Source organism: Geotrypetes seraphini, chromosome 7 (genome assembly GCF_902459505.1).
Source record: "Geotrypetes seraphini chromosome 7, aGeoSer1.1, whole genome shotgun sequence".
Classification (NCBI taxonomy): Eukaryota; Metazoa; Chordata; class Amphibia; order Gymnophiona; family Dermophiidae; genus Geotrypetes; species Geotrypetes seraphini.
The window spans coordinates 57,591,205-57,616,403 of NC_047090.1; the positions used below are offsets into that span (position 1 = coordinate 57,591,205).

At 45.3% G+C, this 25,199-nt stretch overlaps 1 protein-coding gene across 3 annotated transcripts in view; it reads right to left on the reverse strand.

The window, feature by feature from the left end:
- SMC1B (structural maintenance of chromosomes 1B) overlaps positions 1-25,199 on the reverse strand; it is an 896,774-nt gene that overhangs the window by 366,875 nt on the left and 504,700 nt on the right. For all 3 annotated transcript variants that reach the window (XM_033952101.1, XM_033952100.1, XM_033952102.1), the window contains one exon: positions 14,127-14,243. In XM_033952101.1, the coding sequence (XP_033807992.1) occupies positions 14,127-14,243 (117 nt within the window). The remainder of the gene's footprint in view (positions 1-14,126; positions 14,244-25,199) is intronic.

A 25,199-nucleotide genomic window follows, 5' to 3' on the forward strand; every position in this document is an offset into this window, starting at 1 on the left:
TCCCAAGCAGGGAATATTAGCCAATCTGTCTTGAAGGTTGATGTCCATTTCTGCAACTCTGAGCCAGGCTAAGCGTCTCATTGCTATCGATATTGACGAGGCTCTGGAAATCAATTCAAAAGCATCATAAGCAGATCTGACTATGTACTTCCATAGCTAGGTAAGGGTGCGAATGAGATGTTGAAAATTCTTCATGTGTTGAGAAGGAATATATCTCTCAAAAGCAGTACATTTCTTGAGAAGATGTTTCATATAACAAGAAAAACAGAAATTGTAATTGAGGACTCTGTTCATCAACATAGAATTCTGGTAGAGGTGATGCCCAAATTTGTCCATACTATAACCCTCTTGTCCCGGTGGCACTGAGGCATACACCAAGTATAACATGCAATGGTAATTGAAGAAACTCCTTAGGAGGTTGATCATAGTCCAAAATCTCTAGAAATTCAGCACTAAAGGCAGAATCAGCTTAAAGTTTGATGTACATGTCCTTGCCTAGTTGACAAATAAATCTAGTGAAGGAAAGTCTCTCAGTAGGTGATTTTGTCCTGGGAGGAGACCTGTGTGGAGAGTGTTCCAAGGGAGTGTCGTAAGTTTCAACAGAAGAGTCAGAAAAAGGAACATCTGAGTCAGATTTTAAATCAGAATCAAACACTGGTTTGGGCAATGTAGATCGTCAAGATCAATGTTTGCGGGAGGACCGGTACCGATCCGATGATGATGAGGAATGCTTTGAAGCTCTCTTGCGTTTAGAAGCTTGTGTAGAAGAACAATGTTTTCTCTTGGAATAACACTTGCCAGATTGAGAACATCGAGGAGAAGATGACTGATGATGCCTTGATGAATTAGAATGATGCCTCGGTGGAGAATGGGTTCGGTGAGATGATCGATGCACCGAAGAGGCAGTGTTGGTACTGCAAGACCTCATTGCTGTATGCTAAGGCCGGGCCGGAACAGAGGGAGTTGATGTCGGGATCATGAGGCAAAACATATTCCTGAATTCTAGATGGAAGAGCACATCAAGCTTCTCCCGAAAGGAAAGCACCAGTACCTGTGGCTTAGCTGCCAGTACCATCGGTGCCGTGGCTTGCTTTGGAGAGGGTGATCATGACGAGGATGCACCCCTTGATGCAGGTGAGGCAAGTTGTAATGGAGGCTTTCACTTGATCAGTATCAACTCGATGCATCAGTGATTTGTGACGCTGTTTGGGAAGCTAGTGGCTTTTTTAGCTGGCTTACCAGAAGGAGCAATGTCCTCCGATACTGGTGTTAATGTCGACGACTTTGATGTCAGTAGTTTGTCAATGTCCATGGTGGTACTGAATAACTTTTTTTGCTAAAGTTTGCGGCTCTTGATAGATCGTTTTTGAAGAGAAGAGTGTGTACAGAAGTCGACACGGTGTTCTGGGCCAAGACACTGCAAACACTAAGAGTTGTGGGTCTAAGTGAAATTAGCTACTGACACCTGCCGCACATCTTAAAACCAGTTAACAGACAGGACATCGACGGGAAAACTGCCTCAGCTGAGGTAGAAGAAAGAGGCCCAGTTGACTGAATGCCCGAGAGGCGAAAAAATTTTCCCTCTTTCTCTTTAAAGAAAAAATGGAAGAAAGAAAATAAAGACCAAATAAAGACTAAATAAGAAACAAATGTGGGAGCGGGAAGGCAAAAGGCGGAAAAATTTTAATGTTCAAAAACACAAGTCTTCTTAGCTCCGCGGAAAACTAAGAACTGAGGAGCTGTGCATCTACATCGATGCAAACTTTCTTAAGTTCTTAAAATGGCGATACACTTTTAAACCTGTCTATACCGGGGCTCCATGGGTGACGTGAGAATATGCTGCCTGCTTGTCCTGGGGTTATACAGGAAATGTGCAAATACATCTCCGTGAGATCCAGAGAGGCAAGAAACTCTCCTGGGGCAACTGCTGCAATGACTGACTGCACGGCTTCCATTCAAAAGTGTGGAACCTTGAGAGCCACATTCATGAGCTGATGATCCAGAATAGGCCACCGATCTTCTGAGCCTTTCTTGGGCATGAGAAAGTATATAGCGTATCTGCATGAGCTCGAGTGTTTGGGTGGCACCGGCTCCATAGCTTGAATATTCAGCCAGTGCTGAACAGTGGTTTGAACCTTGAGCACTTTGACTGGGCGACCTGTAGGAGAGTCCATGAACCAATCTGGCAGAGGATGGGCAAATTCCAGCTTGTAACCTGACTGAAAGACAGTCCATGAACCACTTGTTGGACCTAATGCACATCCAGATGGGAAAAAAAAGACTGACAGCTGGCCCCCTATCTGAAGAGGGGCATCTCTTGGCCTGACACCATTGTGCCTCTTCAGCAGGGGGCGCACAATTGGGAGGTGGAAGGCTGGGAATTACTTTAGCTTTATACCGTCATTAGTAGTCCTGTGAAAATATCTGTGACATGGCACTTGCATATGGTTGGGATCGCTGTGAGCCACAAAATAAGAACAACCAGAACCCCAGGAGGGTTTGGGTCTGCTATCAAGCAAAGTCTTAGGGCAATGGTCCATCCCAGAATAACTGCTCCTGAAAAGGCAGTCTAACCAAAGTAGCCTTTGAAGTGGAATCACAAGTCCAGTCTGAAACTAAGCATTCTGCGGACAGAAATGGAGTATGCCGAAAACCTTTGCCAAAACTCTCATAAGGTCATAAAATGCATCAACAATATAATCTGTCCCCGCCAAAAAAAGTTGAGGAGGGAAAACTACAACCTCACTCTCCAGTGAGCGCATCTGAGAGACAGGCACGTGTGACAAAAAACATTACCGAATCAGCTTTAGTGCCTAAAGCAGCTGCGTTAAAGTGTTTCCTGAGGACCACATCCACACAGCGGTCCTGCATATCCTCTAATAGTATGCCACTGGGGAGAGAGGTGCGTTTAGTCACCTGCACCACCGAATAATCCACCCTGGACTGACCCAAAAGCTGTTGACAATCCTGTGCCAGAGGATACCAGCGTGACATTGCTCTAGCAATTCTCAGAGCACACTCCAAAGAGTCAAACTGCTCCAAGACCAGAACACATGTCATGGTGCCAGGGAAAGGTAGCAAACTGCAACTGCAAATAAGGGGTCAGCAAGTGAGTCATCTGCATCAGGATCCACCAAATCAAGGTCAGTCAGCGCAAGCACAGTGGCAGGTTGAATTGAGGATGTGTCCAAAGGAGCAACGCCACTGAGAGACACCATGGAGGCAGATTGGGATTGCACAAGGGGAGAACACTGATTCTGAGATTCAGACCACAAAAATTTCATAAATTCAGAAAATTTGTCCGGATCCTGGGGCATAGAGTCACCCTAAGGCGACTAAAATCTACATTTCTTAGGCTGTGAAGAGTCTGCAGTCTGGCGAACGGAATTACCAGCCGTGCCAAGCCCCAAAAGCAACAAAGGCTGCCCCACCGGGCTAGCTGAATGTTTAGTCACCTGCTTCAGCAGGGAAAGACTAAGCTGTATGCTGTGGCCCTGCCAACTGCGCCACGAGGTATGTGGCACAAGAATGCTCTAAAAACACTAAATCTGCACAATTCTGGCAAGAATTCACATGAGAGCTCAAGGACTCCATCTCAGCAGATTTCTCGGTAAAATTTGCAGTTTTGAAGAAGCAGAGAGCTTTAGAAAAAAAGATCACTAAAAATCCAAAATAGCCACCATCAAAAAATTTGTGACAAAATTACGATATTTTTCACACTTCCCAAACTCTAAAAATGGTGATTTTAGGATTTTCTAGGAGGGGGAACATAGGGGAACACTCTGAAATACTCAAAACTCCACTTTTCCAAACTCCACAGATTCCTCTCACAGGCTGTCGGGATCTGTACTGTAGCCTGCTTTCAAGCTCCTTCACAATAGCTGGATGAGAAAATTCACTGCCACAATGATGGGATTGATTCTGTGAAGCTGATTTTTGGGCTCCCAGACTCCTATGTTTGACTACATCTCCACCCCTGCGGACCAATGGATGCGCACCAGGATGGGCAGAGGTGCGAAGATGCAGCTGGCACCCTGCGAAACGCTATCAAGACTCCTAGGGCACCTAACAGCCTGCGCTTGACCACCCCTTAACAGAGAAAATTATGCAGGCTGGCTAACCCAGTGGAATCGGCCTGTCAGCTACAGACCAAAGTCTGTGAATTCTCAAACAGGCAGAGCTTCAAATTCGTTCCAAGCACCAAATTACCCGAAAAAAGGACAAAATTACATCGAATTAAAAATAATAAAATGGGAAGAGCAGAACAAACACTCCTGCAGGCATGCGTACAGAAGGAAAGAACTGTAGGTGGAGCTAGAAAACCCAGTGAAGTACAGCAGAGGCAGAGTGAAAAATCCAGAGTGGATTCCTTCTGCAGCAGTATGCAGTCTGCCTAGAACAGTGGTTCTCAACCCTATCCTAGGGGACCCCCAGCCAGTTGGGTTTTCAAGATATCCCTAATGAATATGCAAAAGACATATTTGCATGCCTGTCTCCTCTATTATATGCAAATCTCTCTCATGCATATTCATTAGGGATATCCTGAAAACCCAACTGGCTAGGGGCTCCCTAGGATAGGGTTGAGAACCACTGGTCTAGAATGTCTCACTTATTGCACTGGAAATACTGATGTAGATTACATATCTAGTCAATAGCCACGCTAGTATAGTTGGCTATTTAGACTATTATTGGAGGGTGCTATTTAGACGTTGTAGTCTTTTGTAGTTAGACATAGAAAAGGTGGGTGCTAGAGCAAACAAAATGGGACCTTGCGTGCTCTTCTATCCAAAATAGTGGTATACAGAGGCACAAGGCAATTAAAAATGGAAGAAATCTTGGAGGCAGTTACACTTTGCAACTGATAGCTGAGATGTATACTTACTGTGAGAAATGCTCATTACCAGAACTCAGGACAGACTCAGTGGAGCAGAGAAACTATTATATTAGTTGCTTTTGCAAGAGGGTGCCCGCTTCAAAACACAGAGTAGGCACACAAAGCTCAGTATGATTATTCATTATATAGTTAATCCACAAATTTCTTACTCCCTCCTCCCTGCCTACTCACTGATTAGAGCAGTAACAGTTCACAACCTATCAAATGTTTCCCTCTATACTTCCATTTTCCCCCGCATCTGTTTACCTCTCCCATCACCCTAATTTCTGCTAACTTTATTTTCTATTTCCCATATATGGTTACCTGATCCTCCTATCACATTCTTACCCCTCATGCTACGTGCTGTGTCCTTTGATTTGTTACTTGAACAAAACCTTATGTCTTATTGCAGGATCATTATACTTTAGTTATTGGAGGCATTGTTTCTTTCAATAATGTCTCATCCCCCTCTCTTCCTGCCCTTTCTCAGCAATTTACCAGTTCTGTACTTTTTTCTGCAGATCTCTGCAGTTTGCAATAATTAACACTAGTTTATTCAATTAAAATTACCACACATTATTAGTGTATGTGTTATGTTATCTATTCCCTAAATTATGTGTTTATAATTTTCTCTTACTGTCTCTATATATTATTACATTCTGCAACGATTAACACTATTAGAAATCTAATATAATAAAATGGTAAGCCGCGCATGCGCACTTCCTAAGCATGGGTCCGTTTTCTGTGAGCTGCAGCTAGGAAGTGCGCATGCGCGGCTCACCCCCTGCCCTCTCCGTCGCCTCCCGCCTCCAGCAGTGTGACAGTTTTCAAAGAGGCACGGGATTCTTTCAACGCGTAACCACCAGCTGTTAAAGCTCCTGGCGCTGACTCCCGACGGTGGAGGAGAGGCAAGGTAGAAGAAGATTTTTGCGCCCCCCCCTTCCCTTACCGCGGCCCCGACTGGCGATTTAAGCAGCGTTTCCTGCAGTCTTCACACGCTGCTTCGGGCCCTTCTACTACCCTGATTTGCTCCGGACGTGCCAGAGTAAATCAGGCCAGTAGAAGGACCCGAAGCAGCGTGTGAAGACTGGTGGACACGCTGCTTGAATCGCCATGTGTACTCGGACCCGCGGGAAGGGGGGGGCCGACGGCAAAGGACTAGGGCCCGCGTTTGTAGTCGCGACTGTGAGGGAAAGGGGGTAGAGGAAACAATAACGCTGCTGCACAGGGAACTGGTGTGGGGGGAGGGAAATGGAAGGGGGAGGGAATGTTGCTTTGGACAGACAGACAGAGGGAGGAAGGGACACAGAAAGACACAGGGGCAGGTGCACAGGGAACTGGTGTGGGGGGAGGGAAATGGAGGGGGAGGGAATGCTGCTTTGAACACACAGACAAAGGGAGGAAGGGAGACAGAAAGACAAGAAGAAAGACACAGGGGCAGGTGCAGAGGGAACTGGTATGGGGGGAGGGAAAGGTGCTGCTGGACAGGGGGGAGGTAAAACAAAGGGAGAAGGGCTGCTGCTGCATAAGGAGAGTTGTGAAGGGGTGGTGGTGGACACAGGGGAGGTAAAAGGAAGGGAGAATGGACAGGGGGAGCAGGCAAGGGGTGGTGATGGACAGCCAAGGAAAAAGAAAGAAAGAAAGCGGCTAAGGAGAGAGAGAAAGAAAAAGAAATAAAGAGAGACACACACACATATATTCTAGCACCCGTTAATATAACGGGCTATAAGACTAGTATATTAATAATTCATTATATTAGGAATTTCATTTCTCACATTTACCAATATGAATAGAAAAAGATGACAGACTAGATAGGCCAGTGAATTTTATTCTATTATTTTACCATGTTTCTATATACTACTTTTTTTTTTTCAGTTCAACAATTTTATTTATTTTACATACTACTTTTAAAAGTTTTAAAACAGGGGGCACTAGTGAGCTTCGGAGAAGATGGCAGCTTGAATTTGAGTTCCGGCTGAATACTGCTTTAAAATTGTGAATACACTCTTTTGCTGCTATTACTCCAGCACGAAACTCGCTCCGTGTGTACAGGAAATACCTACTGTATACTTACTGCAAAATGTCGGCTTCTAAAAGCGGTAAGCACATGAAAATCGACCCTCCTTCCCCTACCAAATCGCAGGCCTCTAAGTCAGAGGATGCCCCTACGACCGCCTTACTGGAGGAATTGCATGCCCTGAAAGACATGCTTTCCGAAACTAATGCCGGCATTGAGGATATAAAACAGGACATGTCCATTATGAAAACGGACATTTTACACTTCTGTACCCGGGTGGAATCTCTGGAACTTAAACAACGTGCCACCGATGAGAATGTCAAAGACCTGCAGCGCCATTTTAAACGCTTGGTGCAGTTAGAGAAGGACCTGGACGAGGCAAATAATAGGGCCCGTAAACGGAACTTTCGAATCCTAGGATTATCGGAGGGTCGGGAGGGCCAGAACCTTGTCAAGTTTTTGCAAGAGCACATTCCTACTTTGCTTGACATTACTTTCACGCAACCCTTTGAAATAGAAACAGCTCATCGCATCAGCTCCCAGCGTGTGCCGCGTGAAAACTTTCCTCGTCTGATAATCGTGAGCCAACTGCGCTTCAATCAAACCATCGAGATCATGCAGAAGGCTAAGATGAAAGCGCCTCTGAAATTTGAGGGCAAGAACTTGATATTCGTCCCAGATCTCAGCAAAAATTCTGCACGTCTGCGGAAACAGCTCCTCGAATACCGGCCCAGACTCAAAACTCTCAACGCCCGCTTCGGGATGTACTATCCTGCTCGACTGAGAGTTACTATCAACAATCGCACCAAGGACTTCACAGATCCTAACCTGCTTGGAGATTTCTTGGAATCTATCTCTCCTAGCAATATTGATGTTACCTGATCATTTTCTTTAGTCTATCTGACATTGCACTTGATTGTCTATGATTGCTTTATTTGTGCATTGCTGTTTCTCTGCCTAGCCTTTTCTCCTTCTTAATTCTTAGCCTCTCTTCATTCTTCAACTGGCTTGTGTATATACTACATGCACACTGTCTCATTCACTTTTACTAGCGCTGTAACTATTATCCTTTTTTTTTCTCCTTTGCCATACATTACTCTTTCCTTATTACTATACTTTCTCTTTGTGCTGCTAGTATAGTCAGACCTACTTGCTGTTTTTGCTCATGTCTTCAACATTATGGCTATCTTCCTTCCTTTTTGCCTTCTCTTAACACTCTGCTCGATGTCTAATCATTATTTCCACTTCTCTGTTTCTCCCTTCTCATGATAATGACATGTTTTAGCCCACTGTAATTCCAGCCCTCTTCTAGTAATGCCTCTCACCTTCCTAATGGCTGTACAAGTCAAGGTTTCCTCTTCATCTTCTCTTTCTGATGTTTCTCAATCCATACTGTTCATGCTGTTGTTTATGTGTTCACGTGGAAATATCCATTATTTTTGTGTATCACTGGGAATATCCTGCTAATTGCAGAGTTCTGTTTTGGCTCGTTCTGGCCTGTTGTTTTTCTTCTTCACTCACTGACCCGTTTTGTTCACTCCCTCAGCCCAATGGTTTTCATTTGGCCTTGGGAGTTCACACAATATAGAAATGCTATTTGTTTCCTTGTATCTATGCACAGTATACGCCATAAGTATATTTTTCTGATTACATGCCTTTTAAATGTGTTTCCCTTAACGTGAAAGGATTGAATAACCCCTTGAAGAAGATCAAAATAATTCAATATTTGTCCCAGTTGCACCCGGATGTCGTTCTTTTACAAGAAACGCACCTTGATGCCTCAGAATCTTCCAAATTCATATGTAGCTGGGCTATTCCCCCTTTTTTCTTGCCTGTTCATGACAAGAAGAATGGGGTCCTCATACTGATAAAGAAGCATCCTGATCTTCTGGTAATTGATCAAGCTTGTGGCACTGAAGGCCGCTGGGCTAGAGTGTTGCTATCCCATCGTCACTCATCCCTATATTCAACATGGCTATATTCAACATGGGCTATATTCAACATCTATGCCCCTAACAAAGACTGTCCTGCATTTTTCCATGATATTGCGAATTCTATCACTGCCCTGGGTGCTATGCCTTTTCTCGTTGGTGGTGATTTCAACATTGCATTGGACCCCTTTCTGGACAGACAGTCATCTGCGCCTCACAAACGGACTAAAGTGTGGAATGCCCTGCTGGACGTTATTCAACATTTAAACCTATGTGACCCCTGGAGAGTTGCTCATCCATCAAGACGTGCTTTTTCTTTTTTTTCATCACTGCACTCTTCTTTCTCACGGATTGATTATTTTCTGACATCCACCTCTTTGCTTTCCAGTGTTTCTCACACAGACATTCACTCCATCTTAGTGTCAGACCATGCTCTGATCAGCATTGAACTTAACTTGTGGAATTTAGTTTCCCCAAGACCATGCTGGAGATTCGACACTTCACTTCTAGATGATACCGAGTTTGTGGACTATCTAGTGCCGCTCATCCACGAGTTTACTGATTTCAATCCAGTTAACCAAACCACATGGACCAATTACTGGGATGCTCTCAAGGCATATTTACGTGGTTTAATAATCTCTTACAAAGCCAAGAAAAATAAAGACTCTGCACTATTACGTTCCAAGCTGGAAGCATAGATTTCTTCGTTTGAAGCCCTTTTCAGCAATGATCTGTCTAACCTAGCTCTTCTCAATCAGTTGGGGGGGACTATCGACTTCAATATAATACCTTATTAGCTGCCACTGCCGGGAAGACCTTGTTCATGAAAGACTCGACCTATTACGCTGAACATGATAACTCTGGACACTTGTTGGCCAATTATCGTCTCAATCTGAACGGTCCTTTATTACCTCGATAAAATCAAAAGAAGGTGACGTCCTCACTTCTAAAATGGACATCTTATCCAGATTTTACGATTATTATGATGAGCTGTATATGTCACAATCACCTTCCACTGCCAATATTGAGGATTTCCTGCATGGGATCACTTGTCCTAGCCTCGCTCTCATGGACAATAAGCTCTTTTGCTCCCCTATAACTGATGTTGATATCTCTGAGGCTTTATTGACTATGGCTAAAGGAAAAACACAAGGCCCGGACGGTTTCCCGGTAGAATTTTACGTCACCTTTCAATGACCCGTTTAGTAATTTTGAGTTTACACCCAGCGGTGTCTACTGCGAGCTGTCAAAGCTTAAGTTTAACAAGGCAATGGGGCCTGACAACCTACACCCCAGGATGCTCAGGGAGTTGTGTGATGTCTTGGCAGAACCGCTATCCACGCTCTTCAATCTCTCCCTTAGTACGGATAATGTCCCGTTGGACTGGAAGATGGCTAACGTCATTCCACTCCACAAGAAAGGCTCCAAGATGGAGACAGCAAACTACAGACCGGTGAGTCTCACATCAATAGTGTGCAAACTAATGGAAACTCTAATCAAACGCCAATTGGATACGATCCTGAACGAGGAGAATCTACGGGATCCCCGTCAACATGGATTTACTAAGGGGAGATCCTGCCAATCCAACCTGATCAGCTTCTTTGACTGGGTGACGAGGAAGCTGGATGTTGGGGAGTCCCTGGACATCGTATACCTGGACTTCAGTAAAGCATTCGATAGCGTACCACACCGCGGGTTGCTGAGCAAGATGAGTTCTATAGGATTGGGCGACACATTGACGAAATGGGTTGGGAACTGGTTTGGAGGTAGGCTTCAGAGGGTAGTGGTGAACAGCACTCCCTCCAAAATGACGGAGGTAATCAGTGGAGTGCCGCAGGGCTCGGTCCTGGGCCCGATCCTATTCAACATCTTTATAAGAGACTTGGCAGAAGGGCTGCGAGGTAAAATAACATTATTCGCCGATGACGCCAAACTAAGCAATGTAGTGGACAAAAGCACAACAGACATAAATTCAATGTCTGACAACATGATGCACGACCTACTCCTACTGGAGCGCTGGTCTAGGTCCTGGCAACTCAGCTTCAATGCCAAAAAATGCAAAGTCATGCACCTGGGCAGCCAAAATCCATGCAAGACTTACACCCTTAATGGCGAGATCCTAACAAGAACTGAAGCAGAACGAGACTTAGGGATGATCGTCAGTGAGAACATGAAGACTGCCAATCAAGTGGAGCAAGCTTCATCCAAGGCAAGGCAAATCATAGGTTGCATACGCAGGAGTTTCGTCAGCCGTAAGCCTGAAGTCATTATGCCATTGTATAGATCCATGGTGAGGCCCCACCTGGAATATTGTGTGCAATTCTGGAGGCCACATTACCGTAAGGATGTGCTGAGACTTGAGTCGGTCCAGAGAATGGCCACCTGGATGATCTCGGGACTCAAGGATCTCCCGTACGAGGAACGGCTGGATAAGTTGCAGCTGTACTCACTCGAGGAACGCAGAGAGAGGGGTGACATGATCGAGACGTTCAAGTATCTCACGGGCTGCATCGAGGTGGAAGAAGATATCTTCTTTTTCAAGGGTCCCGTGGCAACAAGGGGGCATCCATGGAAAATCAGGGGCGGGAAACTGCACGGGGACACCAGGAAATTCTTTTTCACTGAAAGGGTGGTTGATCGCTGGAATAGTCTTCCACTTCAGGTGATTGAGGCCAGCAGCGTGCCTGATTTTAAGGCCAAATGGGATAGACACATGGGATCTATTCACAGAGAAAGGTAGGGGAGGATCATTGGGGTGGGCAAACTAGATGGGCCGTGGCCCTTATCTGCCGTCTATTTCTATGTTTCTATTACGGGACTTGTATACACACCTGATTCAATCTCGAGAAATCAGAGGCTCCTTCACCAAAGCTGTGATAGTAGTTTTGCCCAAAGCTGGCAAAGATAAACAACAAGTCCATAGTTATCGTCCTCTGTCCATGATAAATGTGGACACTAAGCTTTATGCGAAAATACTGGCAGGGAGAATGCAACAACTTCTTCCTCGATTGATTTCATCTGAACAGACTGGATTTACGCATGGGCGTCTTTCTCACGATAATACCAGACTATTTTTTCATGTCCTACACCGAGTGGCAGCTTTGGATGTGCCTCATCTCGCTATTGGTCTCGATGCAGAGAAGACCTTTGACAGAGTTGAATGGACCTTCTTATTCTGTACCTTGAGATTTGGCTTCTCTGAACCAGCTATCAACATGATTAGAGTATTATATACCTCTCCTTCTACCAGAATCCTCATCAACAATCAGCTGTCGACCTTCTTTCATCCAAGTCGTGGTACCCGTCAGGGTTGTCCACTGTCGTCCTTGCTTTTTAACATCGCATAGGAAACGCTTCTTTTATCCATCAAGCAGAACATCAACATCAGAGGTGTAGACATAGACCGGATTTTTGTTAAGTATTCGGCTTATGCTGACGACATCTTATTGTACACCACACCGGACTCTATCTCCCACATCCTGGATACCATCTCTGCCTATGCTTTGGTTTCTGGCTACAAACTTAATCAAACAAAATCTGAAATCATGCCTCTCAATCATCCGGAAGTTAAATATGAGCTCCAACATCTCAAATGATTGGTCCGACACAGCTTTGAAATACTTAGGAATCTACTTTGCTCCAACTATTGATGAAACTATATGCCACTAAACTATTGTCTATGGTTAAGGATCTCTTATCACGTTGGTCTCCCTTACGTCTCACCTGGTGGGGCCGCCTAAGCACCATCAAGATGGTAGTGGTACCCAAGATCACATATTTTTTGAATATGATTCCCATTCTTTTTGCTGACACTGTTTACACTACTATTGAAAGATCTCTTGCTGTCTTTTTATGGAATTCCAAACCCCCGAGGATAGCACTGGCTAAACTAAAAACTAGCAAAGTATGTGGAGGAGTCAACTTTCCGGACTTTCGTTCTTATCATGTTGCTTTCATACTTCAACAAACCTCTCATTGGTTTATGTCAATTTCCCCTGATTACTCACCGATATGGCTCATAAGAACCAGCCTCTTCATCTCCTACCTTTTCAGCACTTGCCTAAATCTGCCAGTTCTATTTACCATAGCGCCAAATCTGCAGTGGCCTTCCTTGAGAAACACCTTGCGCACCCTTGGTCAACCACCTTACATGCTCCGATCTGGAACAATCCTGCCTTTAAAATACATGGTGTCTGCATTCATTGGCCGGAATGGCAAAGTTCTGGAATTTGGTCTATTCATGATTTACGCGATGATACTTCATGGTTGTCCTTCTCTCAGCTACAAAAGCGATATCATCTTGCCAGCACTCAGCATTTTCATTGGATCCAGTTGGTTCACTGTATATCTTCGACCATGCGTGCCTCTCCACTCACCTCTGACTCTCCTAGTCTGCTTTCTATGTTTGTCAAACTACACGCTGTCAAGGGTTGTGCGTCTAAATGGTATAAATGCTTGCAAATGGAAACATATCATCAGCCCCTTGGCACTGAACACACATGGGAATTTGATTTGCAGATTCCGCCCCTACAAGATGTCTGGAAAAGTGTGTGGCTTTCTTCCACGCGCTCCTCTTGCTCCTCATCCTTGAAACAATCCATATATTTTGTTCTCCGTAGGGCTGTATGGACTCCACATAAGCTGTCCCATTTCAAAACTTCTGAATCTGGTCTCTGCTGGTCCTGTAACAAAGAACGGGGCACCTTTTTACATCAGCTTTTTCATTGTCCTCTGATTAATCCGTTCTGGCAATCTATTTGGGGGAAAATCTGTGATATTTTCAATATTTCCTCTACACTCACTCCTGCTATTGTACTTCTTGGTACTCATACTCTTGCTCATGATTTGGCTGAAGATGACAAGAAGCTTTTCTCCCTACTTTTACATTTGGCCATAAAATTAGTATTGTAAAATTGGAAGAACCTTTCAGTGGTGACTTACTCTATGTGGTGGAATATGGTCTGTGTCACAGCTAAATATGAGAGAGCTGCCACTTTTAAAAATAAATCTTTACACTCTTTTGAGCGTCACTGGCGGCTCTTGTTAGATGTTTCTCTCTCACCCTTTATTTGAGCTGTGAAATGTCTCTTATGTTTTTTGGGTTATTCTGTATATGACTCATAGGGGACATGTTTCCTTTTCCGTTTCCTCCCATGACTTACTGCTTAATACTGTGTGTTTGAATTGAATACTGCATTTCTATTTTCTTTGTACTGTTGTCTTATTGTTGTACTTTTTTTGGAAATACAAATAAAACTTATTGAACTTAAACAAAAAAAAGTTTTACAGCATATTAATTGGTTACCTCATTAATTTTTTTCTGAATATCTTCTATCTTCTCTGTCCTTTCTGCACATCCTTTTTTCAACATCAGAAGCTGTGACTCTAAGTTTACCATTTCACTTTCTAGTTTAGATTTCTCCTAGATTAAAAAAAACATGTAAAACAAGGAAATATTTTACTTTTATATTGTCAAGTTAAGCTGCTTTTTAGCGGAGCAAACTCAAAAGTAGTCTACATTGAAATGCTTCTATGAGAATATAACAATGCAACATTGAAGAAAACAGTTTTTATATAAAAGTTTCTTTTCTCTATAATATATAGCATACCTTACTTCAAACGTCTTTTAACCCTTGTACAATTTTCAAACTCTGCTGTCTAAAAATACAGTTCAAATTGCAGTGAAGTACTTCATTCACTATTGTGACAGACATAACCTATCAAAGTCCATGGGAGATACAAGAAGGAAAGCTAAGCAGACATGGATGGCATGGATCAGTTTTTCTCCCAGGAAAAGGGGAAGAAGCTGAACTTAACTTACACAGAAGCCTCACTTTTCTTTGCTGGAAGGGGGTTTCCAGTTATGGAAAGGAAGCTTGGGAGGCAGTGCAGGAAGGTATGATGGGTAGGCTGGGTGGAAACAGACCTCTAGGAATTGTGGTTATCAACCCTTGTAAGACAGGAAAAGCACAGTTACTTACCGTAACTGGTGTATCTGGAGATAGATAGCAGGCAGATATTCTCACATATAGGTGACATCATCCATGGAATCCGGAACAGACAGCATGAAAAGTGCACCATCGCTTCAAGTTTTAAGAAACTTCTTGACTGTCCACACCGCACAAGCACCTTACCACCCAACGCCCGCTTGCAGCGCCTCAGTTCCATAAGCAAGCGAATTGAGCAAGAAAGGAATTAGAGGAAACGCACAGAGGGACTGGTCCGTTCCATCCAAGAGAAAGGCCACCATTGCTAGACAGTGAGGAGAAAAAGGTAATTTATGATTGAAATATGTATGTTGAGTACTTTTCTAGGGCCAAATATTCTCGGTCCGTTGATATAGAGCCCGAGAACTAGAATCTCCAGCTGAGATATATAGTAAAGTGCAACCTGAGTAACTCAGCAAGAAGTTGAAATGAAGTGCAGCCAAGCACAGAAATTATCTGTGTGTATAAAGCAAAACCGAAAGAAATGTAAGAGACCTTTATGAAAAACCCAGTAGGAACAGGTGCATACTGACTCCAGAATGAATAAGCATGTAATTGTAGACTTTATAGAAGAGAACGTCAGTCCAGAAATTATGATTGAGATAAACTGGAGTAAAGGAAAAAACATCCTAAAAAGGATGTAGTGGCCTCCTCCTCCCCTACAGCCACTCCTAAACCTTCAGACTTTTTAGGATGAAAAGGAGATGGAGTAAAAAGTTCTATGGAGAATGTTCCTTAGGGAACAGGTGTAGGTAAAATAGTTGAAGTAAATTTTTTTTATTTATTTATTTAAAAGATTTCTCAACTACCTTTTCCTAGGAGGCTTTACAAATAGTAACATACATAAAATAAAACAAACAAACAAAATGTGTACAAACATCAAAGATTACAGCTCATTCAATGAGGACAATTAATTCAAAGTACTCCATAATATATTACTCCAAAAACTGGAATGAATGTTGCCAGGAAAGGTTCATCTGTTTCCGAGTATGAGGCAGTGACTACTACTTTACGTGTGTAGTAGGTGGTACGAGGTCTTCTTTTGCAGGACCGCAAATATTCCTGGTTTACTCCCCTTCGATAGAACGCTGAGTTTCTGCCGGGGGGTCATGGGTTTTCTTTCGTTGGGAGGAAGCAGGATTGATGTGTGTGGGTCAGCCGCGAGGAGAGGAGCAGAAGCAGCAGAGGCAGGGGAGAAACAGCCGGTGAGAGAAGCCGGAAGAGTTTTTCTTTTCTTTCTTTTTGAAGGAGGCAGCAGAGAGGAGCGGGTAGCGGCGAGAGGAAGCTCCGCCCACCCCCTCCACGTCAGCAGCGTCATCGCCCCGACTCCCCCTTAACAGGAAGGGAGCCAGGGCGCGAAGACCAATTTAGCAGCCGCGAGGAGAGGAGCAGAAGCAGCGGAGGCAGGGGAGAAACAGCCGGTGAGAGAAGCCGGAAGAGTTTTTCTTTTCTTTCTTTTTGAAGGAGGCAGCAGAGAGGAGCGGGTAGCGGCGAGAGGAAGCTCCGCCCACCCCCTCCACGTCAGCAGCGTCATCGTCCCGACTCCCCCTTAACAGGAAGGGAGCCAGGGCGCGCGGCCGTTCGGCGCGCGGCGAAGGCGAGCGGCAAAGGCGCTCGCCTTAGCGAGAGCGCCTTTGCGAAGGGCCTTGAGAAGGGTCGAGAAAAGACAGCCAAGGACTTCAGAACACCAGGTAAGGAAGAAGCGAGCACGCATGTAGGGAGAGCACACGCACAAGAAGAAAACACACAATAAGACACACACAAGACAGCAAAGGATAAAGAAGCAGGCTTCGGGGACAAGAAAGAGGCCCAAGGGAGGCTAACAGACCCACCAATATAAAAAGCGGCAGAAGAAGTAGACAGGAAAGAGCCAAACACAGGAGAGAGCACAGAGCCCGCACACATAAGAACATAAGACAAGGGAGAGGACATCTAGTGGACTCCGAAGAAAGAGAAATGGAAGCAGCAGGAACCCGGAGGAGCTTCCCAGTGTACTGCACAGAGTGTCATATGTATGACTACCTTCCCTCGGGAAGGCAGGCATACATATGCAGTCGGTGTCAGGAACTGGAAAGCCTGAAGAAGGAAGTTGGTAGACTGCAGTGCAGGGTTCAAGAGCTGGAGGGACTCCACATCTCAGAAGCACCTTTCAAGACAACTGAGGACCCCGCAGGAGAAAGCCACATCGAGGAGCAAGTAAGGGAGCTCGAAAGATTCATCGAGGAGGCCTACAGGCAGGCAAAAGAGCAGGATCATCAGCAGCACTGGAGCGAGGAAGCTACAGCTACACAAGATGGAGGACATGGGCCAACAGATGGAAGACAGGAGCCAACAGACGCCGAGGATGAAGGATCGCATGGAAGAGTCGTGCAAGCAGAGACGACGAAGACTGGCGGGTGCCCTGAAAGAGAAGAGCTAAACCACACGGAGGATACAGACTTGAGACCTGTGAGGAAGCTGAAGAAGGGGAAATCTGCAGTCGTCGTGGGAGACTCAATCATGAGAGAAGTGGACAGTCACGTAGCAGGAGGGAGAGAGGATCGGCTAGTGACCTGTCTCCCAGGAGCAAGAATGAAGGACATCACCGACAGAGTCGAGAGGATCCTAGACGGAGCAGAAACAGAAGAGACAGCAGTGATAATCCACGTGGGAACAAATGATGTCAACAGGAGAAATTATAGCAGGACTACGCTAATTGAACAGTTCAAGATCCTGGGAAGGAAACTGAAGCTGAGGACACAGAAGATAGCATTCTCAGAGATTTTGCCAGTACCGAGGGCAGACGTGAAGAGGCAGTCCGAGCTACAAGCAATAAACGCATGGTTGAGGAGATGGTGCGAAGAAGAAGGATTCCTTTTTATAAGGAACTGGACAACTTTTGGGGGGAAGAACAAGCTCTTCAGGAGGGACGGACTACACCTGAGCAAGGCAGGAACGAGACTGCTAGCAAACAACGTCAAGAGAGGAATTGAGCAGGCTTTAAACTGAGAAAAAGGGGAAAGCCGATAGTTGACCTGACGTCGACGGTTCGGACAAGAGTATCCAAAGAAGATACTGAGAGGGAAAAATGCTGGGAACAGGCAAGAGGCGAACAACAGAAGCTGTTGACCAACAAAAAGGACAATCAGATAAAATTAGAGGAACAGGAGAGATCAGGAAATCAGGATGCAGACGAAAAAGATACACCAAAAAATAAGGAAGAAGGGAACAGAAATGAGGGACCGGCAGCCCAAATAGGGGATGGTATGGGGAGCAAAACACATATAAAACCAGCAGAGAAAAGAAAAGACCAGGACTTAAATTGCTTGTACGCTAATGCAAGGAGCCTAAAGTCCAAAATGGGAGAATTAGAAGCCATAGCCATAAAAGAAAACCTAGACATCATTGGAATCACGGAAACATGGTGGAACGAGGATAACCAATGGGACGTAGTGCTGCCAGGGTACAAACTCTATAGAAGAGACAGGACCAACAAGAAGGGTGGAGGAATAGCACTATACATAAAAGACACCATTCCCTCGTCCGGAGTGGATATAGAACCAAAGACGGAAGGACTGGAGTCATTATGGGTCAAATTACCAGGAAAAGGTGGCCTTGACATAAGATTGGGTCTATACTATCGTCCACCTGGACAAACGGAAGCAAACGACAAAGATCTGGCGGGAGATTTCAACTACCCCGGGATAAACTGGAGTATTGGAAACTCAAACTGTGCGAGGGAAACAGAATTCTTAGAGGCTGTGAGGGACTGCTTTATGGATCAGCTTGTCAAGGAACCAACAAGAGGAGATGCCACTCTTGACCTAATCCTCAACGGATTAGGGGGACCTGCAAAAGAAGTGGAAGTAGTAGGGCCACTAGGAAACAGTGATCACAACATGATCCAGTACAAATTAGGAGTAAGTACAACAAAAGGGAAAAGAACCACAGTGACAACGCTCAACTTCAAGAAAGGGAACTATGATGCTATGAGAGCAATGGTAAGAAAAAAACTTAGAAACAGCTCAAGGAAAACAGAAACTGTAGAGCAAGCCTGGTCTCTATTCAAGGGCACAGTGCAAGAAGCACAACATATGTACATCCCCATATTTAGAAAAGGGTGCAAAAAAAACCGAACAAAAGACCCCGCATGGATAAACAATGAGGTGAAGAAAGCGATAGGAGACAAAAAAAAATCATTCCGGAAATGGAAAAAGGACCAGACTGGGGAAAACTGGGATGAACACAGGAAAGGCCAAAGAGAATGTCACCAAGTGGTTAGGAGAGCGAAAAGAGAATACGAAGAGAGACTGGCCAGGGAGGCAAAAAACTTCAAATCATTCTTCAGATATGTTAAGGGGAAGAAACCGGCGAGGGAGGAAGTAGGACCGTTGGATGATGGAGATAAAAAGGGAGTGATAAAGGAGCAAAAAGAGGTAGCTGACAGGTTAAACAAATTCTTCTCCTCAGTCTTCACAAGCGAGGACACATCCAATGTACCGGAACCCGACGTGATCTTCCATGGTGATTAAGAAAAAAAACTGTCGGCAATAGAGGTGAGCCATGAGGATGTCCTCCAACAGATAGATAGATTGAAAAGCGACAAATCACCAGGCCCAGACGGAATCCACCCTAGGGTACTAAAAGAACTAAGAAATGAGATAGCGGAAATACTCCAACGAGTTTGCAACCTATCCTTGAAAACTGGAGAGATACCGGAGGACTGGAAGATAGCAAATGTTACACCTATCTTTAAAAAGGGGTCAAGAGGAGACCCGGGAAACTATAGGCCGGTAAGTTTGACATCGGTTCCAGGCAAGATGGTAGAAGCACTGATAAAGGACAGCATCTGTGAGCACATCGAAAAAAATGGGCTGATGAAAGCGAGCCAACATGGCTTCTGCAAGGGAAGATCGTGCCAAACAAACTTACTGCACTTCTTCGAGGGGGTAAACAGCCATTTGGACAAAGGGGAACCTGTAGACATCATCTACCTTGACTTCCAAAAGGCCTTTGACAAGGTACCCCATGAGCGGTTACTTAGGAAGCTGTGGAACCACGGGGTGGAAGGGGACGTACACAGATGGGTCAAACACTGGTTGGCAGGCAGGAGACAGAGGGTTGGAGTGAAGGGTCACTACTCGGGCTGGAGGAAAGTCACGAGTGGAGTTCCGCAGGGGTCTGTACTTGGACCGCTGCTGTTCAATGTATTTATTAATGACCTGGAAATGGGGACGAAATGTGAAGTTATAAAATTTGCGGATGACACTAAACTCTGTAGAAGGGTCAGAACTACGGAAGAGTGTGAGGACCTACAAAGGGACCTAAGCAAACTGGAGGAGTGGGCGAATAAATGGCAGATGAAATTCAACGTAGGGAAATGCAAGGTCATGCATATAGGGAGAAAGAACCCGATGTTCAGCTACCAAATGGGGGGATTAGTATTAGAGGGAAGTAACCTTGAAAGAGATTTGGGTGTACTGGTGGATACAACAATGAAGTCAACGGCGCAATGCGCAGCAGTCGCGAAGAAGGCGAACAGAATGTTGGGTATTATTAAAAATGGTATTACGACCAGAACAAAAGAAGTCATCCTGCCGTTGTATCGGGCAATGGTGCGCCCGCACCTGGAGTACTGTGTTCAGTATTGGTCACCGCACCTTAAGAAGGATATGGCAATACTTGAGAGGGTCCAGAGGAGAGCGACACGAATGATTAAGGGCATGGAAAACCTTTTATACACTGAAAGATTGGAGAAGCTGGAGCTCTTCTCCCTGGAAAAGCGGAGACTCAGAGGAGACATGATAGAGACCTACAAGATCATGAAGGGCATAGAGAAAGTGGAGAGAGACAGATTCTTCAAACTTTCAAAACATAAAAGAACAAGAGGGCATTTGGAAAAATTAGAAGGGGATAGATTCAAAACAAATGCTAGGAAGTTTTTCTTTACTCAGCGGGTGGTGGACACCTGGAATGCACTTCCAGAGGATGTAATAGGGCAGAGTATGGTACTGGGGTTTAAGAAAGGATTGGACAATTTCCTGTTGGAAAAGGGGATAGAGGGGTATAGATAGAGGATTATTACACAGGTTCTGGACCTGTTGGGCCGCCGCGTGAGCGGACTGCTGGGCACGATGGACCTCAGGTCTGACCCGGCAGAGGTATTGCTTATGTGCTTATGTCAGCTGGTGGATATTATCTGAAAGAAGGAATGAACCCATCTTATTTAATATTTTCATAAATGACCTGGAAGAAGGAACATCCAGTGAAATCATCAAGTTTGCAGACGACACAAAGCTATGCCGGGCAATCAGATCGCAGAAGGACAGCGAGGAACTCCAGAGCAACTTGAATTAATTGGAGAAGTGGGCAGATAAATGGCAGATGAATTTTAATGTGGAAAAATGCAAAGTGATGCATTTAGGCAGAAAAAATAAAGATCACAAGTATAGTATGTCAGGTGTAACTCTGGGAAAGACCAAACAGGAAAAGGACCCGGGTGTACTGATAGATAGGACCCTGAAACCGTCGGCGCAATGTGTGGCGGCAGCGAAGAAAGCAAATAGAATGTTAGGCATGATAAAGAAGGGAATTACTAGTAGATCAGAGAAGTTATAATACCACTCTACAGAGCCATGGTCAGACCGCACCTGGAATACTGTGTCCAGCATTGGTCTCCATACCTAAAGAAGGATATAAAACTGCTAGAGAGGGTGCAGAGACGAGCAACGAAGCTAGTGAAAGGTATGGAGAACCTGGACTACGAGGAACGACTTAGGAGACTGGGGTTGTTCTCCCTTGAGAAGAGGAGACTGCGAAAGAATCTGATCGAGACTTTCAAACTACTGAAAGGATTCAACAAAATGGAGCAGGGAAAGTAATTAGTTACAATGTCCAATGTGACACAATCAAGAGGACATAGACTGAAGCTGAGGGGGGACAGGTCCAGGATGAATATCAGGAAGTTCAAGTTTCAAGTTTATTAGGATTTTATATACCGCCTATCAAGGTTATCTAAGCGGTTTTACAATCAGGTACTCAAGTATTTTCCCTCTCTGTCCCGGTGGGCTCACAATCTAGCTAATGTACCTGGGGCTATGGAGGACTGAGTGACTTGACAAGGGTCACAAGGAGCAGCGCGGGGTTTGAACCCACAACCCCAGGGTACTGAGGCTGTAGATCCAACCACTGCGCAACACACTCCTCCAGAGTTCTGTTTCATGCAGCAAGTGATGGACACCTGGAATGCTCTCCCAGAGGAAGTAATTGCATAATCCACCGTTCTAGGATTTAAGGGTAAACTAGATGCACATCTCCCTTGAGAAGCATACAGTGATATGGGGACTAAAACTATGCCAGGGTACATCTGGCAGGGCCTCCGTGTGTGTGGATCACCGGACTTGATGGACCCAGGGTCTGACCCGGAGATGGCAATTCTTATGTTATTATGTTTAGTGGCCCAATATGGTCTGGCCCCGAGGGACCTATTTCCTTATCTAGAGGTAAAGCATTATTTCATCAGCTTAAGTCTTCTTTGAGATTTACTGTTGGGCCATAAGGCTTTTGAACGACTGCTGGAGCCAGTACTGCAGAAGGGAGCCATATCTCAAATTTATGGCTGCTTAAACGCTAGACAGGGGCTCATCTGCCCTATATGTTAGCTTGGGAGGCAGACATTGGGAGGCCTCTCTCTTTACAGGAGGGGGGGGTCTGGGGGTCACACTGCTTCATTGGGCATGGCTACCCTTTTGGTGGAAAATGGCTATAAAGTTATTTTCTGTTGGTATCTCACGCTGGAACGATTGGTAAAAATGAAGAGGGGGGCTCCGGGGGATTGTTGGAGGGGTTTTGGTGGGGAGGGTACTTACTTTCATATGTGGTGGAGTTGTGCACTGCTTTTCCACTATTAGACTTACAACTTTCAACTTCTGTCTAATATATTGCTCAGGCCTGTCTCTCCCTCTACTGAAATAACCCTACTTCATGTGTATGCTGCTGATTGGGGGGAGGGTGAAATTGTCTTTGTCAAACCGCTTAAGTTTATACAGGCTAAGCCACTCATTCAGCATACCAAGCACCTGTGTCCTATATGGCCCAATAGGCAAATTTCAAAATTGTGGCCCAATTTTGAAATTTGCCTCCTGGGCCATATAGGGCACAGGTGCTTGTTATGCTGAATGAGTGGCTTAGCCTCTATAAACTTAAGGCATGGAGGCTTCATAAATGGGGCAAGTTTCATAGACTATGGTGTTCTTCCTCTTTCCCTTCATAGGAATAAGGGTAAGACTTAAAGTCCCACCCACCCCAGGGACCACTTTTCATATATAGAGACCCAAATAATCAGGACTATTCAAATCAGGTCACTTCACAACCAATCAAGATGACCTTTATTCTATGCAATCACTGTGGTGCTTTAATTCCAAGTAGAGAATGACACGGTGGCGGTTTACCCGCGGCCACTGCATTTTAGCCGCGGGTCACCCGCCGAAAACGGGGAAGAAAACTAGCAGTCGCTGCGGCGACGGGGACAAGGCCATTCACCGCCCGCGGGGCGGTGAATGGTCTTGTCTCCGCAGTGAGGTATCAAGGATCGCGCGGTCCCCGCAGCCACCGCCCGCCCGCCCGTAGCATTTAGCCAGCTCCCTCCCTCCACCTCACCTTAAATTTCGAGTTTTCCGGCTTCCTTTTTTCCGAGCCGCACGTGTTCAAAAATCCGTGCACGCGCGGCTGCGCGAGTCAATCAATCTTTTCCTCTGACGCAACCGGAAACAGGAAGTTGCAGGAGAGGAGAAGTTTGATTGACTCGCGCAGCCGCGCGTGCACAGATTTTTGAACACGTGCGGCTCGGAAAAAAGGAAGCCGGAAAACTCGAAATTTAAGGTGAGGTGAGGGAGGGAGCTGGCTAAATGCACGGCTTTTTGAACGCGTGCAGCTAGGGAAAAAGGAAGCCGGCAAACTCGGAACGAATATAAGGTGAGGTGGAGGGAGGGTGGGGGCTGCTGGACCATTCTTCATTACTTTGCCATACTAATTCCATTCTATGTTAGGTGCCACGGACTCAGATTCGAGTCCTAGCGATGATGAGTTAAAGATCCCAAAAGAAGCCAACTTCTAAATCCAGTGGTTAGAGCTACACTACACTCCTTGTGACCCTGGGCAAGTCACTTAATCCCTATTGCTTCTGACACAATGGGCAGTTCCAAAGACCAAGACTGGCCAGTGTCAAAGACAGGATGCTGAGCTTGATAGACCCTTAGTCTCCACTGTTTTTAGTGATCAACAAAGTTCTATGTTTCTATAATCACCCATCCCCGTGACACCCAAACCTCCAGCTTTAGATTCAACAATTGGGGTACAGGAAATGATTGGAGATGCTGGATCCTGGCAGCTGGTAACATCTTCCTCTTCTTTCTTTTCTCACAAACAGGGTAGTTCTACATCAACCCCACAACTCACCCTAAGAAACAGATTCCAGATCTTACAAGATGGAACCGCTGAGGAGGTACCAGAAGAGGCTCGAGAAGATACCCAGCACATAAATTCAGTTCAGGAGCTCACGGTTCAGCCCCCGCGGAAGAAGCGCAGAGTGGTGGTCATTGGGGACTCCATGCTGAGGGGCACTGAGGGACCAATCTGCAGACCGGATATGCATTCCAGAGAGGTCTGTTGTCTCCCTGGAGCCAAGATCAAAGATGTCACCACCTGTCTGGATAAACTTCTAAAACCTCATGATCATTTCCCTATGCTTCTCATCCATGTAGGTACGAACGACACTGCCAGGAGCACCTCGGAGAACATACCCGAAGACTTCGGAGCCCTGGGTAAGAGGTTAAAGCAGATAGGAGCACAGGTGGTCTTCTCATCGATCCTCCAAGTGAGAGACAGAGGCAAAGCAAGAGAAGAGCGTATCAAATGGACTAATGAGTGGCTTCGCAGATGGTGCATAGAGATGAACTTTGGATTCCTAGACCACGGAGAGGCGCTACAGGGACTGCAGGGACCAGACGGACTCCACCTGACCAGGAGAGGTAAAAACGTATTTGGACATCGACTAGCCCGCCTACTTCGTAAGGCTTTAAACTAGGTAAGTTGGGGGAGGGTATCCACTCACATTCCAGAGCAGTAAGAAACTATCCTGAGGTGGCGAGCCACAACCACACTTCTGAGTCCAAGGTAAGTACCCATACTATACAAGATAAAATGGGAGTCACACTAAATCAGAAGGGAATCTCTTCACAGGGACTTAACAACAATAAGGTATGGAGGGCAATGTATGTTAATGCACACAGTTTGGGCAACAAAATTCTGGAATTGGAGACTGAAATAATGAACGCAGACCTGGATGTGGTGGCAATATCTGAGACTTGGTTCACGGACTCGCACGGGTGGGATATGGTTATACCGGGCTACAA